The sequence below is a fragment of the Calidris pugnax genome, unplaced genomic scaffold (genome assembly GCF_001431845.1).
Source record: "Calidris pugnax isolate Ruff unplaced genomic scaffold, ASM143184v1 scaffold345, whole genome shotgun sequence".
Taxonomy (NCBI): domain Eukaryota; kingdom Metazoa; phylum Chordata; class Aves; order Charadriiformes; family Scolopacidae; genus Calidris; species Calidris pugnax.
The window spans coordinates 25,702-39,077 of NW_015091055.1; the positions used below are offsets into that span (position 1 = coordinate 25,702).

At 61.6% G+C, this 13,376-nt stretch overlaps 1 protein-coding gene across 1 annotated transcript in view; it reads left to right on the top strand.

Annotated features, from left to right (window-relative positions):
* ICAM1 (intercellular adhesion molecule 1) overlaps positions 1 to 6,161 on the top strand; it is a 6,984-nt gene extending 823 nt beyond the window's left edge. The window contains exons 2-7 of the mRNA XM_014956630.1: positions 2,660 to 2,932; positions 3,031 to 3,348; positions 3,439 to 3,705; positions 3,793 to 4,068; positions 4,175 to 4,417; positions 5,300 to 6,161. Of these exons, the coding sequence (XP_014812116.1) occupies positions 2,660 to 2,932; positions 3,031 to 3,348; positions 3,439 to 3,705; positions 3,793 to 4,068; positions 4,175 to 4,417; positions 5,300 to 5,523 (1,601 nt within the window). The 3' untranslated portion in view covers positions 5,524 to 6,161. The remainder of the gene's footprint in view (positions 1 to 2,659; positions 2,933 to 3,030; positions 3,349 to 3,438; positions 3,706 to 3,792; positions 4,069 to 4,174; positions 4,418 to 5,299) is intronic.
* The last annotated feature ends 7,215 nt before the right edge of the window (positions 6,162 to 13,376 follow it).

Here is a 13,376-nt window from a genome sequence, read left to right on the forward strand (position 1 = left end):
AAAAGGGGGGGTTCCCCGCATCCAATCCCAGTCCCTTCCTCCCGGATCCACAGCCCCGGCGCCGTATCCCACTGGGATAAACTGGGAAACGAGCCGGGGCGTTAAGGTCGTGTTTTCCTCCCCCTGATTGCAGCAACAATTCTTCCCATCAAGGATTATTCCGGGAAAGGGCAGGACTTCTTTTTTATTATTATTTTTTTAATTTATTGTGATTTTTTTTTTCCCCTCTCACCGGAGGGGAGGGGACAAAAAAACCCAAGCGGGGGCCGCTCCTGGGGAATCCCCCACCCGAGGGAGGGAGGGGGGTGCTGACTCACCCCTTTGGGGGGGGCTTCCTTCTTTTTTGGGGGGGTTGGCTGAGTGAAAACGGATGGTTTGTCAGGAAAACACCGATGTGGGGGAGGGGGACGGGGGGGGTGACACACACACACTGTGGGAATGCACCAGCTGGGGACAGCTGGTTTTGGCATGTGACCCCCCCCAAAATCCGCCCCCCCGGCCACGGATTTCCGGCTGAAAGCTTCCAGCTGGATGGGGGATGGATGGACGGACGGATGGACACGGATCCTGCCCCCCCTCGGGCAGGGAGGGGACCCCCATGGCTGTCCCCATCCCCAGTACGGGGGGGGAGAAGGTTGAGGGGCCCCTCATGGCTGTCCCCAGCTCCAGTATGGAGGGGGGAGAAGGTTGAGGGGCCCCTCATGGCTGTCCCCAGCTCCAGTATGGAGGGGGGAGAAGGTTGAGGGGCCCCTCATGGCTGTCCCCAGCTCCAGTATGGAGGGGGGAGAAGGTTGAGGGGCCCCTCATGGCTGTCCCCAGCTCCAGTATGGAGGGGGGAGAAGGTTGAGGGGCCCCTCATGGCTGTCCCCAGCTCCAGTATGGAGGGGGGAGAAGGTTGAGGGGACCCTCATGGTTGTCCCCATCTCCAGTATGGTCAGAGAGAAGGTTGAGGGGACCCTCATGGTTGTCCCCATCCCTAGTATGGAGGGGGGAGGAGGTTGAGGGGACCCTCATGGTTGTCCCCATCTCCAGTATGGTCAGAGAGAAGGTTGAGGGGACCCCCATGGTTGTCCCCATCTCCAGTACAGGGGGGGAGAAGGTTGAGGGGACCCCCCAGGCTCATCCCCATCCCACCAAGGGGAACAGACGATCAAGGGGACCCCAAACTTGTCCCTGTCTCCAGGATGGGAGGGGGGGGAAGGTTGAGATGACTCCCCCGGGGTTGACGGAGGTGGGGGGAAATTGGGGAACCGTGGCCGGGCAAGGAGAAGCCACACAGTCCCCCAACTTCTCCTTTAGCTGTGGGAAGCGGGTGCCCCCCCCGAGGGGGGCAACCTTCTCTCTGACCATACTGGAGATGGGGACAACCATGGGGGTCTCCTCAACCTTCTCCCCTCTCCATACTGGAGATGGGGACAACCATGGGGGTCTCCTCAACCTTCTCCCCTCTCCATACTGGAGATGGGGACAACCATGGGGGTCTCCTCAACCTTCTCCCCTCTCCATACTGGAGATGGGGACAACCATGGGGGTCTCCTCAACCTTCTCCCCTCTCCATACTGGAGATGGGGACAACCATGGGGGTCTCCTCAACCTTCTCCCCTCTCCATACTGGAGATGGGGACAACCATGGGGGTCTCCTCAACCTTCTCCCCTCTCCATACTGGAGATGGGGACAACCATGGGGGTCTCCTCAACCTTCTCCCCTCTCCATACTGGAGATGGGGACAACCATGGGGGTCTCCTCAACCTTCTCCCCTCTCCATACTGGAGATGGGGACAACCATGGGGGTCTCCTCAACCTTCTCCCCTCTCCATACTGGAGATGGGGACAACCATGGGGGTCTCCTCAACCTTCTCCCCTCTCCATACTGGAGATGGGGACAACCATGGGGGTCTCCTCAACCTTCTCCCCTCTCCATACTGGAGATGGGGACAACCATGGGGGTCTCCTCAACCTTCTCCCCTCCCCATACTGAGGATGGGGACAACCATGGGGGTCCTCTCAACCTCCTCCCCTCCCCATACTGAGGATGGGGACAACCATGGGGGTCCCCTCAACCTTCTCCCCCCTCCATACTGGGGATGGGGACAACCATGAGGGTCCCCTCGACCTCCTCCCCTCCCCATACTGGGGATCGGGACAGCCATGGGCGTCCCCTCAACCTTCTCCCCCCTCCATACTGGGGATGGGGACAACCATGGGGGGCCTCTCAACCTTCTCCCCCCTCCATACTAGGGATGGGGACAACCATGGGGGTCCCCTCAACCTTGTCTCCCACCATACTGGGGATGGGGACAACCATGGGGGTCCCCTCAACCTTCTCCCCCCTCCATACCGGAGATGGGGACAACCATGGGGGTCCCCTCAACCTTGTCTCCCACCATACTGGGGATGGGGACAACCATGGGGGTCCCCTCAACCTCCTCCCCAGCCGTGCCAGGGACGGGGATGAGTCTTGGGGTCTTCTTGACCTTCCTCCTGCTGTGCCAAGCACAGGGACAAGCCCAGGAGTCCCCTCAACCACCGTGCCAGGGATGGGGATGAGTCTTGGGGTCTTCTTGACCTTCCTCCTGCTGTGCCAAGCACAGGGACAAGCCCAGGAGTCCCCTCAACCACCAAATGCCCCCTTCTCAACCCCCCATTTTCTCCTGGCAGGGCAATTGGATGCCTCCTTTGAGGTGTGGATGGAGCCAAAGGAGCCGCTGGTGGAATACGGGGGCTCGTTGAGGTTGAAGCTGAAGACGACGTGCGAGGCCCCCGATGCAAGCGGCAACATTGAGACGTCGCTTCGGAAGATGTTGGGGCCATCAGGGCCGAAGGAGACGGTGGTGGATCTCCTCAACGTCACCGAGTGGAACTCCAGCGTCCAAGGCTTCTACAACTGCTACCAGGATAGGATAGTGGTGACCACCAAACTCACCGTCTACCGTAAGGCACCGAGGGGGGAGAAGATGGTGGGGTTGGGGGGTCACCTCCCATCCCGACACATTGGCATCGTCCCCGTAACACCCGTGTTTCTCCCCAAGGAGCTCCAGAGCTGGTGGTGCTGGAGCCGGTGCCGGCGTTGGAGGTGGGGAAGAGCCAGGAGGTGAAGTGCCGCGTGACCGGCGCGGCGCCGGTGAGGAAGCTGGTGGTGACCCTGCGGCGGGGCGATGAGACGTTGAGCACCAAGACCTTCCCCGAGCACAAGGGGGACAAGCCGGAGGTGGTGTTGGTGACCCACCAACTGACGGCACAGCGCCGGGACCACGGGCACAACATCACTTGCCAAGCACTACTGGACCTGGCACACCACGACCCACGCCTCAACGTCACCTCTGAGCCCCAGATGTTGACCGTCTACGGTAAGACCGGCACCGGCACCTCACCGGTGTTGTCTCCACCATGGACGTGGCAACCAGCTCATCCCTGGGGGTGTTTCTCTCCGGTGGCAGAATTCCCAGAGGACCCCGAGATGGAGCCTGACATCTACCTGGAGGTCGGCGAGAAGGTGAAGGCCACTTGCGCCGTCGGCGACGTCTTCCCGGCGCCGCTCTTCAAGCTGGACCTTGCCAACCAGACCCTACCGCTCTCCATCAGCCAGGATGGCCACCGGGCCACCGCCGAGGTGGCCCAGAGCCAGCCAGGAGACTTGAGGTTGGTTTGCACCGTGAGTGTGGGACCGGTGGAACGGAGGAAGGAGGCGACCGTCCACGTCTACCGTGAGTAGTAACGATGGCGACACCGGTTGCGTGTTGGTTGGTTGCATCCTGGTGGCATCACCTGGTGATGTCCCCATCACCCCACAGGTTTCCCCTCGCCGCTGTTGAACCTCAGCACCCCCAGCTTGGCAGTGGGCACGGAGGTGGAGGGGCTCTGCCATTTGCCACCCGGCCATTCCACCGAGCTCCGGCTGCGGATCCGCGTCGGCCACCGCGTCCTGGTGCCCTGGGGACCATCCCCACTGTCCTTCAACCTCACGGCGCAGGAGGAACATCATGGAAAGGAGTTGAGCTGTGATGCCCAACTATTGGACGGTAGCAAAGCACCAAGGAAGACCAAGACCATCCGGCTCAACATCACCGGTGAGGACCATCGTCCCGGCTCCATCCCGGGGTGGAATTTGCCCCAAAAAGGGGAAATTTCCCAATGGGAATTAATTTCTTGTCCTTCTCCACGTTCTTCCTGCAGCCGGACCCCGGATGGACAATGAGAGCTGCCCCCCCAGCCAGAACTGGACAGAGGGGCAGGAGGAGACCCTGAAATGCAGGGCACAGGGCAACCCCCCACCCCACATGGAGTGTGCCAAAAACGGGGAGTCCTTCCCCGTTGGGGTCCCGCACCCCGTCACCCGCACCCACGCCGGCACCTACCGCTGCAGGGCCACCAACCCGCTGGGGACAGCCGTCCGGACCATCACCATCTTCGTGCACTGTGAGTGGGGACAGGAGGTTGAGGGGTCCTGGTGGTCTCAGGGGGGTGCCAATGGTCTCAAGGGTCCTAGGGGCTCCTGGGGGTTCATGGAGATCCTGGGGCTCCTGGTGGCTTTGGGTTTCCTGGGAGTCTTGGGGGTTCCAGGGATCCTGAGGGTCTTGGAGATCTTGAGGAGTCTTGGGTGTCCTGGTGGTCTCAGGAGTCCCAGGCATCCTGGGGATTCTGAGGGTCTTGGGGGTCCTGGGGGTCCCAGGGGTCCTTAGGGTCTGGAGGGTCCTTGTGGTTTTGGTGGTCTCAGGGGTCCTGGGGGTCCTTGTGGTTTTGGGTTTCCTGGGAGTCTCGAGGGTTCTGAGGTCCCAGAGGGTCTTGGGCTTCCTGAGTGTCCTGGGGGTCCCAGGGATCCTGGTGGTCCTGGGGGTCTTAGGTGCCCTCAGGGTCTTGGAGGTCCCGGAGAACCCAGAGTTCCTGGGGGTCTCAGGGGTCCTGGTGATCCTGGGGATCTTGAGGGTCCTGAGGGTCTCGGGGGTCCTGGTGGTCTTGTAGGTCCTGGAGATCCTAAGTTCCTGGGGGTCTTGGGGGTCCTGAGGGTCCTGGGGGTGCTGGTGGTCCTGGAGGTCCCAGAGTTCCTGGGAGTCTTGGTGGCCCTGGGGGTCTCAAGGGTCTTGGAGGTCCCAGAGTTCCTGGGGGTCTTGGTGGCTCTGGGGGTCTCAAGGGTCTTGGAGGTCCCAGAGTTCCTGGGAGTCTTGGTGGCCCCGGGGGTCTCAAGGGTCTTGGAGGTCCCAGAGTTCCTGGGGGTCTTGGTGGCCCTGGGGGTCTCAAGGGGGTCCCAGAGGGACGATGGGGGCTCAGCACCACTGACCACCCATCCCCGCTCTCTGGCAGACCACGACCCTGACCTGCTGCTCCTGGTGGTGCTACCACTGGTGGTGGTGGCCGCGTTGGTGGCCGCGGGGGTGGCCTACGGCATCTACTACCGCAAGAAGAAAATCCGGGAATACCGGCTGCAGCAACGGCAGAAGCAGCTACAGATGAAGTCGCCGCGGCCACCGGGATCCTCGGAGGAAACGGCCGCGCTCAACGGTTCGGCGTTGGAGGGTCAACCATAACTGGGACGGGACGGTGGAGGGACCACGGGCAAGTTGTCCCGGCTGCTGGCTCCCTCCTACTGGTGTGACGGTGACACGGGGGACCGCGGTGGGATGGTGGAGGCTACGGTGAGGCAATGCCACCGCTGTCACCGCAGGAAGGTGATGGCTCCTGGATGGGGACATGCCATGTTGGCACGCGGTTGGGATGCCGGAGGGGCATCCAGCCTCAACGTAGTGGAGAAGCTCCTTTTCTCTCCAAACTTCATCCCTTGGGAGACTCCAAGCTGGTGACACCGGAGCCGGGGGAGCTTGTTGCCCCAGAGGGGGCTGAATCCCAGGATTTTGGTGCCCAGGTGGCATCGGCACCGGTTGGGCGAGGAGGGAGATGCAGCCGCCGGAGAGACTGGAAGACGCCGTGGCGACTGGAACGCGACGGGTTGCACCAATAAAGGCTGTCGACGGCATCGCCGGGGGGTTTGGTTGGGGTTGGGGGCAACCAAATCGCCGGGGAGGTTGGTTGCCAGTAGATGGGGTCATAGAATCACAGAACCTTCTAGGTTGGAAGGGACCTTCAAGATCATCTTGTCCAACCATCAACCTAATTTTGACCAAAATAAAGCCCCACGCAACGAACAAAAAGCAACACCATCACCAAACCCTATCTTCCAGCACCACATCAACCCGTCTTCTGAACATCTCCAGGGATGGGGCCTCAACCACCTCCTTGGGCGGTTGTCCTCCTTGGGACATTCCAATGTCTGACAACCCTTTCGGTGAAAAAATGTTTCCTAATATCCAGCCTGAACCTCCTCTGGCCCAACTTGAGGCCATTTCCTCTAGTGATAAAATCATCATAGAATCATCTGGGTCGGAAGGGACCTTCAAGGTCATCTAGTCTGACCCCCCCCGCAGTCAGCAGGGACACCCCCAACTAGACCAGGTTGCCCCATCGAGCCTCTCCTTGAATATCTCCAGGGATGTGGCCTCAACCACCTCCCTGGGCAACCTGTTCCAGGGCTCCACCACCCTCACAGTCAAGAACTTTCTCCTCATCTCCAACCTCAATCTGCTTTTCTCCAGTTTAAAGCCATTTCCCCTCGTTCTGTCACTACAGACCTTTGGAAACAGGTTCTCCCCAACCTTCCTGTAGCCCCTTCAGATCCTGGAAGCTGCTCTAAGGTCTCCCTGGAGCCTCCTCTTCTCCAGGCTGAACAACCCCAGCTCCCTCAGCCTGTCCTCGGAGCAGAGGTTGCTCCATCCCCCTGATCATCCTTGTGGCCCTCCTCTGGACCTGCTCCATCAGGTCCATCTCCTTATATTGAGGGCTCCAGACTTGCATTTGCTCTTGTAGAACCTCCTGAGGTTCACCTGGACCCACCTCTCCAGCCTGTCCAGGTCCTTTTGGATGACCTCCCATCCCTCTGGTGGATGGACACCACCACACAGCTTGGTGTCATCCCCAAACCTGCTGATGGTCTCTACACCCTCCTTTCAGGGAGTTGTGGAGAGCAAGAAGGTCTCCCTGGAGCCTCCTCTTCTCCAGGCTGAACACCCCCAGCTCCCTCAGCTTCTCCTCACAAGACTTGTGCTCCACACCCCCCCTCACCATCGTCGTTGCTCGCGCCGAGCATGCGCCGCGAGGCCCAAACCCCACTTCCTTCCTCCTGCCGCCATTTGCCCACCGCCTCCCGGCGCCCGCGGTTGCCACCGGGGGACGGTGCCGGGATGAAGGATGGAGACGGCCGTCGCGGTGAGGGTTGGGTGAAGATTCGCCCCTGAGACGGGTCTCCCCCCACTTCCCGACCCCCTCTTCCCCCCCCCAAAGCCTGGAGATCCCAAGTTCCTGGTGGTCTTGAGGGTCCTCCAGGTCTGGGGTGGTGGGCTCTGGCTTCTGCTCCCGTCTTGGTGGCTCGTGGTGTGGCAATGTCCCGGCGTGGCCACCATGCCTGGTGTCTCACTGGGTTCCTCCTGGCTCTGTGCGGTGAGTGGGACATCCTCTGCCCCCCAACCCGGCTGGGGACACCCCCTCTGTCCCAGCTTGTCCCCCCTGTACCCTGACCCACCTCCCCCGGGATGTCCCCTGTGTCCCAGCTGGGGCCCCTGCACCCCAACCCAGCTGGGGACATCCTGTGTGTCCCTGCTCATCCCACCTTCCCCCCAACCCAACTGGGGACATCCTGTGTGTCCCTGCTCATCCCACCTTCCCCCCAACCCAACTGGGGACATCCTGTGTGTCCCTGCTCATCCCACCTTCCCCCCAACCCAACTGGGGACATCCTGTGTGTCCCTGCTCATCCCACCTTCCCCCCAACCCAACTGGGGACATCCTGTGTGTCCCTGCTCATCCCACCTTCCCCCCAACCCAACTGGGGACATCCTGTGTGTCCCTGCTCATCCCACCTTCCCCCCAACCCAACTGGGGACATCCTGTGTGTCCCTGCTCATCCCACCTTCCCCCCAACCCAACTGGGGACATCCTGTGTGTCCCTGCTCATCCCACCTTCCCCCCAACCCAACTGGGGACATCCTGTGTGTCCCTGCTCATCCCACCTTCCCCCCAACCCAACTGGGGACATCCTGTGTGTCCCTGCTCATCCCACCTTCCCCCCAACCCAACTGGGGACATCCTGTGTGTCCCTGCTCATCCCACCTTCCCCCCAACCCAACTGGGGACATCCTGTGTGTCCCTGCTCATCCCACCTTCCCCCCAACCCAACTGGGGACATCCTGTGTGTCCCTGCTCATCCCACCTTCCCCCCAACCCAACTGGGGACATCCTGTGTGTCCCTGCTCATCCCACCTTCCCCCCAACCCAACTGGGGACATCCTGTGTGTCCCTGCTCATCCCACCTTCCCCCCAACCCAACTGGGGACATCCTGTGTGTCCCTGCTCATCCCACCTTCCCCCCAACCCAACTGGGGACATCCTGTGTGTCCCTGCTCATCCCACCTTCCCCCCAACCCAACTGGGGACATCCTGTGTGTCCCTGCTCATCCCACCTTCCCCCCAACCCAACTGGGGACATCCTGTGTGTCCCTGCTCATCCCACCTTCCCCCCAACCCAACTGGGGACATCCTGTGTGTCCCTGCTCATCCCACCTTCCCCCCAACCCAACTGGGGACATCCTGTGTGTCCCTGCTCATCCCACCTTCCCCCCAACCCAACTGGGGACATCCTGTGTGTCCCTGCTCATCCCACCTTCCCCCCAACCCAACTGGGGACATCCTGTGTGTCCCTGCTCATCCCACCTTCCCCCCAACCCAACTGGGGACATCCTGTGTGTCCCTGCTCATCCCACCTTCCCCCCAACCCAACTGGGGACATCCTGTGTGTCCCTGCTCATCCCACCTTCCCCCCAACCCAACTGGGGACATCCTGTGTGTCCCTGCTCATCCCACCTTCCCCCCAACCCAACTGGGGACATCCTGTGTGTCCCTGCTCATCCCACCTTCCCCCCAACCCAACTGGGGACATCCCGTGTGTCCCTTCTCATCCCATGTGTCCCTTCTCATCCCACATGTCCCTTCTCATCCCACTTTCACCCCAACCCAACCGGGGACATCCCATGTGTCCCTTCTCATCCCACCTTCACCCCAACCCAACCGGGGACATCCCGTGTGTCCCTGCTCATCCCACCTTCAACCCAACCCAGTTGAGGACATCCCATGTGTCCTAACTCATCCCGTATGACCCCAGCTCAACTCACCTTCACCCCAACCCTTCTCCCCACCTCATCCTGTGCATCCCAGCTCATCCCACACCCCCTTGGCCATTCCATTCCAGGACCCCCCACCCACTCCTTCGAGGTAAAGGTGGAGGGAACCTCCTCGGAGGTGGGCTACGGTGGGACGGTGCTGCTCAACTGCTCCAGCACCTGCCCCGACGAGAACGCACTTGGGGGGCTGGAGACCTCCCTCAGCAAGGAGTTGGTGGCCCAGGGGCCACGTTGGTTTAGCACCCGGCTCTACAACATCACCGAGTCCCACTCCGAGGTCTTCTGCTACTTCTCCTGCTTCGGGGAAAGGAAGATGGTGGCTTTTAGGGTGCTGGCTTACGGTAAGAGGCTGCTCAGGTCCTTCCCCTGGGACTTTCCTGGTGGACAAGGGACCAGGGATGGGGGGATGTGGGAAGGGGGTAGGGATGCGCTGGATCTGGGGAGCCACCACCCCTGGATGAGCAGCGGGATGGGGCAAACAGGGATGGAGCTGGGGATGTGATTGGTCCAGGGCTGGGAGATGTTGGGATGAGTTGGATTCCGGATCCAGCAATGGGTCCCAGGGGTGGAGGAGCTTGGGATGAGCTGGGTCCTGGATCTGGCAATGGGTCCCAGGGGTGGGAGAGCTTGGGATGAGCCTGGAGATGGATCCAGTAATGGACTCCAGGGGTGGAGGAGCTTGGGATGAGCCAGGGGATGGATCCAGCAATGGACTCCAGGGGTGGAGGAACTTGGGATGAGCCTGGAGATGGATCCAACAATGGGTCCCAGGAGTGGGAGAGCTTGGGATGAGCCTGGAGATGGATCCAGCAATGGACTCCAGGGGTGGAGGAGCTTGGGATGAGCCTGGAGATGGATCCAGCAATGGACTCCAGGGGTGGAGGAGCTTGGGATGAGCTTGGAGATGGATCCAGCAATGGATCCCAGGGATAGGAACCACTTTGGGATGAGCCAGGGGATGGATCCAGCACCGCTTGGGCAGGATCCCCTTTGGGATGACCCAAGACCTTGGGTACCATCTTCCCCCACCTCTCCCGGCCGCAGAATTCCCCCAACCTCAGGTGTCCATCAGCCACCCCAACACCTCCTACAACCAGACGGTGACCATCGAGTGCTCCTCGGAGCCCAGCTGGCCCCCAGGGCTGAAGCTACGGCTCCATGGAAGCCCCTTGGACCCCCCGACCTGGAAGGAGGGTCCCGTGCGCGAGGAGCTGACGGTCAAGGAGGAACATGATGGAGCCGAGTTCTTCTGCGAAGGACAGCTCAGTCTGGGCAACCAGACCCTGCAGAAGAGCTCGCCCGTGGCCACGCTGCGTGTCACCTGTGAGTGTGCAAAACCCCTCAATCCTGGTGCAAAATCTCTTCTTCCCCCCATGGAAAAACCCTCAGTCCCCTGGAAAACCCTCCTGCCGTGGGTCTCAGCCCCGTGCAAACCCCTTCTGTCCTCGTGCAAAACTCCCCAGCCTTGGGGGTCCTGGAGGTCCAGAGTGTCTCAGGGGTCCTGGGGGTCCCAGAGATTCCATGGGTCCTGGGGGTCTTGGGGGTCCTTGAGGTCTTGGAGGTCTTGGTGGCCTTGGGGGTCCTGGAGGTCCAGAGTGTCTCAGGGGTCCTGGGGGTCCCAGAGATTCCATGGGTCCTGAGGGTCTTGGTGGTCCTGGAGGTCTTGGAGGTCTTGGTGGCCTTGGGGGTCCTGGAGGTCCAGAGTGTCTCGGGGGTCTTGGGGGTCCTGGAGGTCTTGGAGGTCTTGGTGGCCTTGGGGGTCCTGGAGGTCCAGAGTGTCTCAGGGGGCCTGGGGGTCCCAGAGATTCCATGGGTCGTGGGGGTCTTGGGGGTCCTTGAGGTCTTGAGGGTCCTGGAGGTCCAGAGCATCTCAGGGGTCCCAGAGGTGCCAGAGATTCCATGGGTCCTGGGCGTCTTGGGGGTCCTTGAGGTCTTGGAGGTCTTGGTGGCCTTGGGGGTCCTGGAGGTCCCAGAGATTCCATGGGTCCTGGGGATCTTGGTGGTCCTTGAGGTCTTGGAGGTCTTGATGGCCTTGAGGGTCCTGGAGGTCCCAGGGATCCTGGGGGTCTTGGGGGTCCTGGAGGTCCCAGGGATCCTGTGGTGGTGACAGTGGGGCTTGTGATGGTGTCAAATGAGGTTTCACCCCCAATTCTTGCCTCCCCCCCCCCAGACCAGCCCCGGATGGACAATGAGAGCTGCCCCCCCAGCCAGAACTGGACAGAAGGGCAGGAGGAGACCCTGAGCTGCTGGGCATGGGGCAACCCCCTGCCCCACATGGAGTGTGCCAAAAATGGGGAGACCTTCCCCGTTGGTGTCCCACACCCCGTCACCCGCACCCACGCTGGAACCTACCTGGTGACATCAGGGCTTGTGATGGTGTCAAATGAGGTTTCACCCCCAATTCTTGCCTCCCCCCCCCCAGACCAGCCCCGGATGGACAATGAGAGCTGCCCCCCCAGCCAGAACTGGACAGAAGGGCAGGAGGAGACCCTGAGCTGCTGGGCATGGGGCAACCCCCTGCCCCACATGGAGTGTGCCAAAAATGGGGAGACCTTCCCCGTTGGTGTCCCACACCCCGTCACCCGCACCCACGCTGGAACCTACCACTGCAGGGCCACCAACCCGCTGGGGACAACCATCCGGACCGTCACCGTCTGGGTGCAATGTGAGTTGGGGACGGGGGTCTTAGGGGGTCCTGGTGGTCCCCAGGGTCCTGGGAGTTTCAGGGGTCCTGGGGGTATCGGGGATCCTGAGGATCTTGGGGGTCCTGGGGGTCTTGGAGATCTTGGTGGCCTTGGGGGTCCTGGAGGTCCCAGGGATCCTGGTGGCCTTGGGGGTCCTGGAGGTCTTGGATGTCTTGGTGGCCTTGGGGGTCCTGGAGGTCCCAGGGATCCTGGTGGCCTTGGGGGTCCTGGAGGTCCAGAGTGTCTCAGGGGTCCTGGGGGTCCCAGAGATTCCATGGGTCCCTGGGGTCTTGGGGGTCCTTGAGGTCTTGGAGGTCTTGGTGGCCTTGGGGGTCCTGGAGGTCCAGAGCATCTCAGGGGTCCTGGGGGTCCTCGTATTCTCAGGGGTTCTGGGGGTTCCAGAGGTGCTGTGGGGTCTTGGGGGTCCTTGAGATCTTGGAGGTCTTGGTGGCCTTGGAGGTCCTGAAAGTTGAGAGCATCTCAGGGGTCCTGGGGGTCCCAGAGATTCCATGGGTCCTGGGGGTCTTGGGGGTCTTGGTGGCCTTGGGGGTCCTGGAGGTCCCAGAGATTCCATGGGTCCTGGGGATCTTGGTGGTCCTTGAGGTCTTGGAGGTCTTGATGGCCTTGAGGGTCCTGGAGGTCCCAGGGATCCTGGGGGTCTTGGGGGTCCTGGAGGTCCCAGGGATCCTGTGGTGGTGACAGTGGGGCTTGTGATGGTGTCAAATGAGGTTTCCCCCCCAATTCTTGCCCCCCCCCCCCCAGACCAGCCCCGGATGGACAATGAGAGCTGCCCCCCCAGCCAGAACTGGACAGAAGGGCAGGAGGAGACCCTGAGCTGCTGGGCATGGGGCAACCCCCTGCCCCACATGGAGTGTGCCAAAAATGGGGAGACCTTCCCCGTTGGTGTCCCACACCCCGTCACCCGCACCCACGCTGGAACCTACCACTGCAGGGCCACCAACCCGCTGGGGACAACCATCCGGACCGTCACCGTCTGGGTGCAATGTGAGTTGGGGACGGGGGTCTTAGGGGGTCCTGGTGGTCCCCAGGGTCCTGGGAGTTTCAGGGGTCCTGGGGGTATTGGGGATCTTGAGGGTCTTGGGGGTCTTGGGGGTCTTGGGTATCCTGGGGGTCCCCAGTGTTCAGAGCATCTCAGGGATCACAGAGGTCCTCATATTCTCAGGGGTTCTGGGGGTCCTTGAGGTCTTGGGGGTCCTGGAGGTCCCAGGGATCCTGGTGGCCTTGGGGGTCCTGGAGGTCCAGAGCATCTCAGGGGTCCCAGAGATTCCATGAGTCCTGGGAGTCTTGGGGTGTCCTTGGGGTCTTCATTATCTCAAGGGTCCTGGTGGCCTCAGGGATCCTGGAGGTCCCAAGGATCCTGGTGGCCTTGGGGGTCCTGAAGGTCCAAAGCATCTCGGGGGGCCCAGACATTCCATGAGTCCTGGGAGTCTTGGAGGGTCCTTGGGGGCC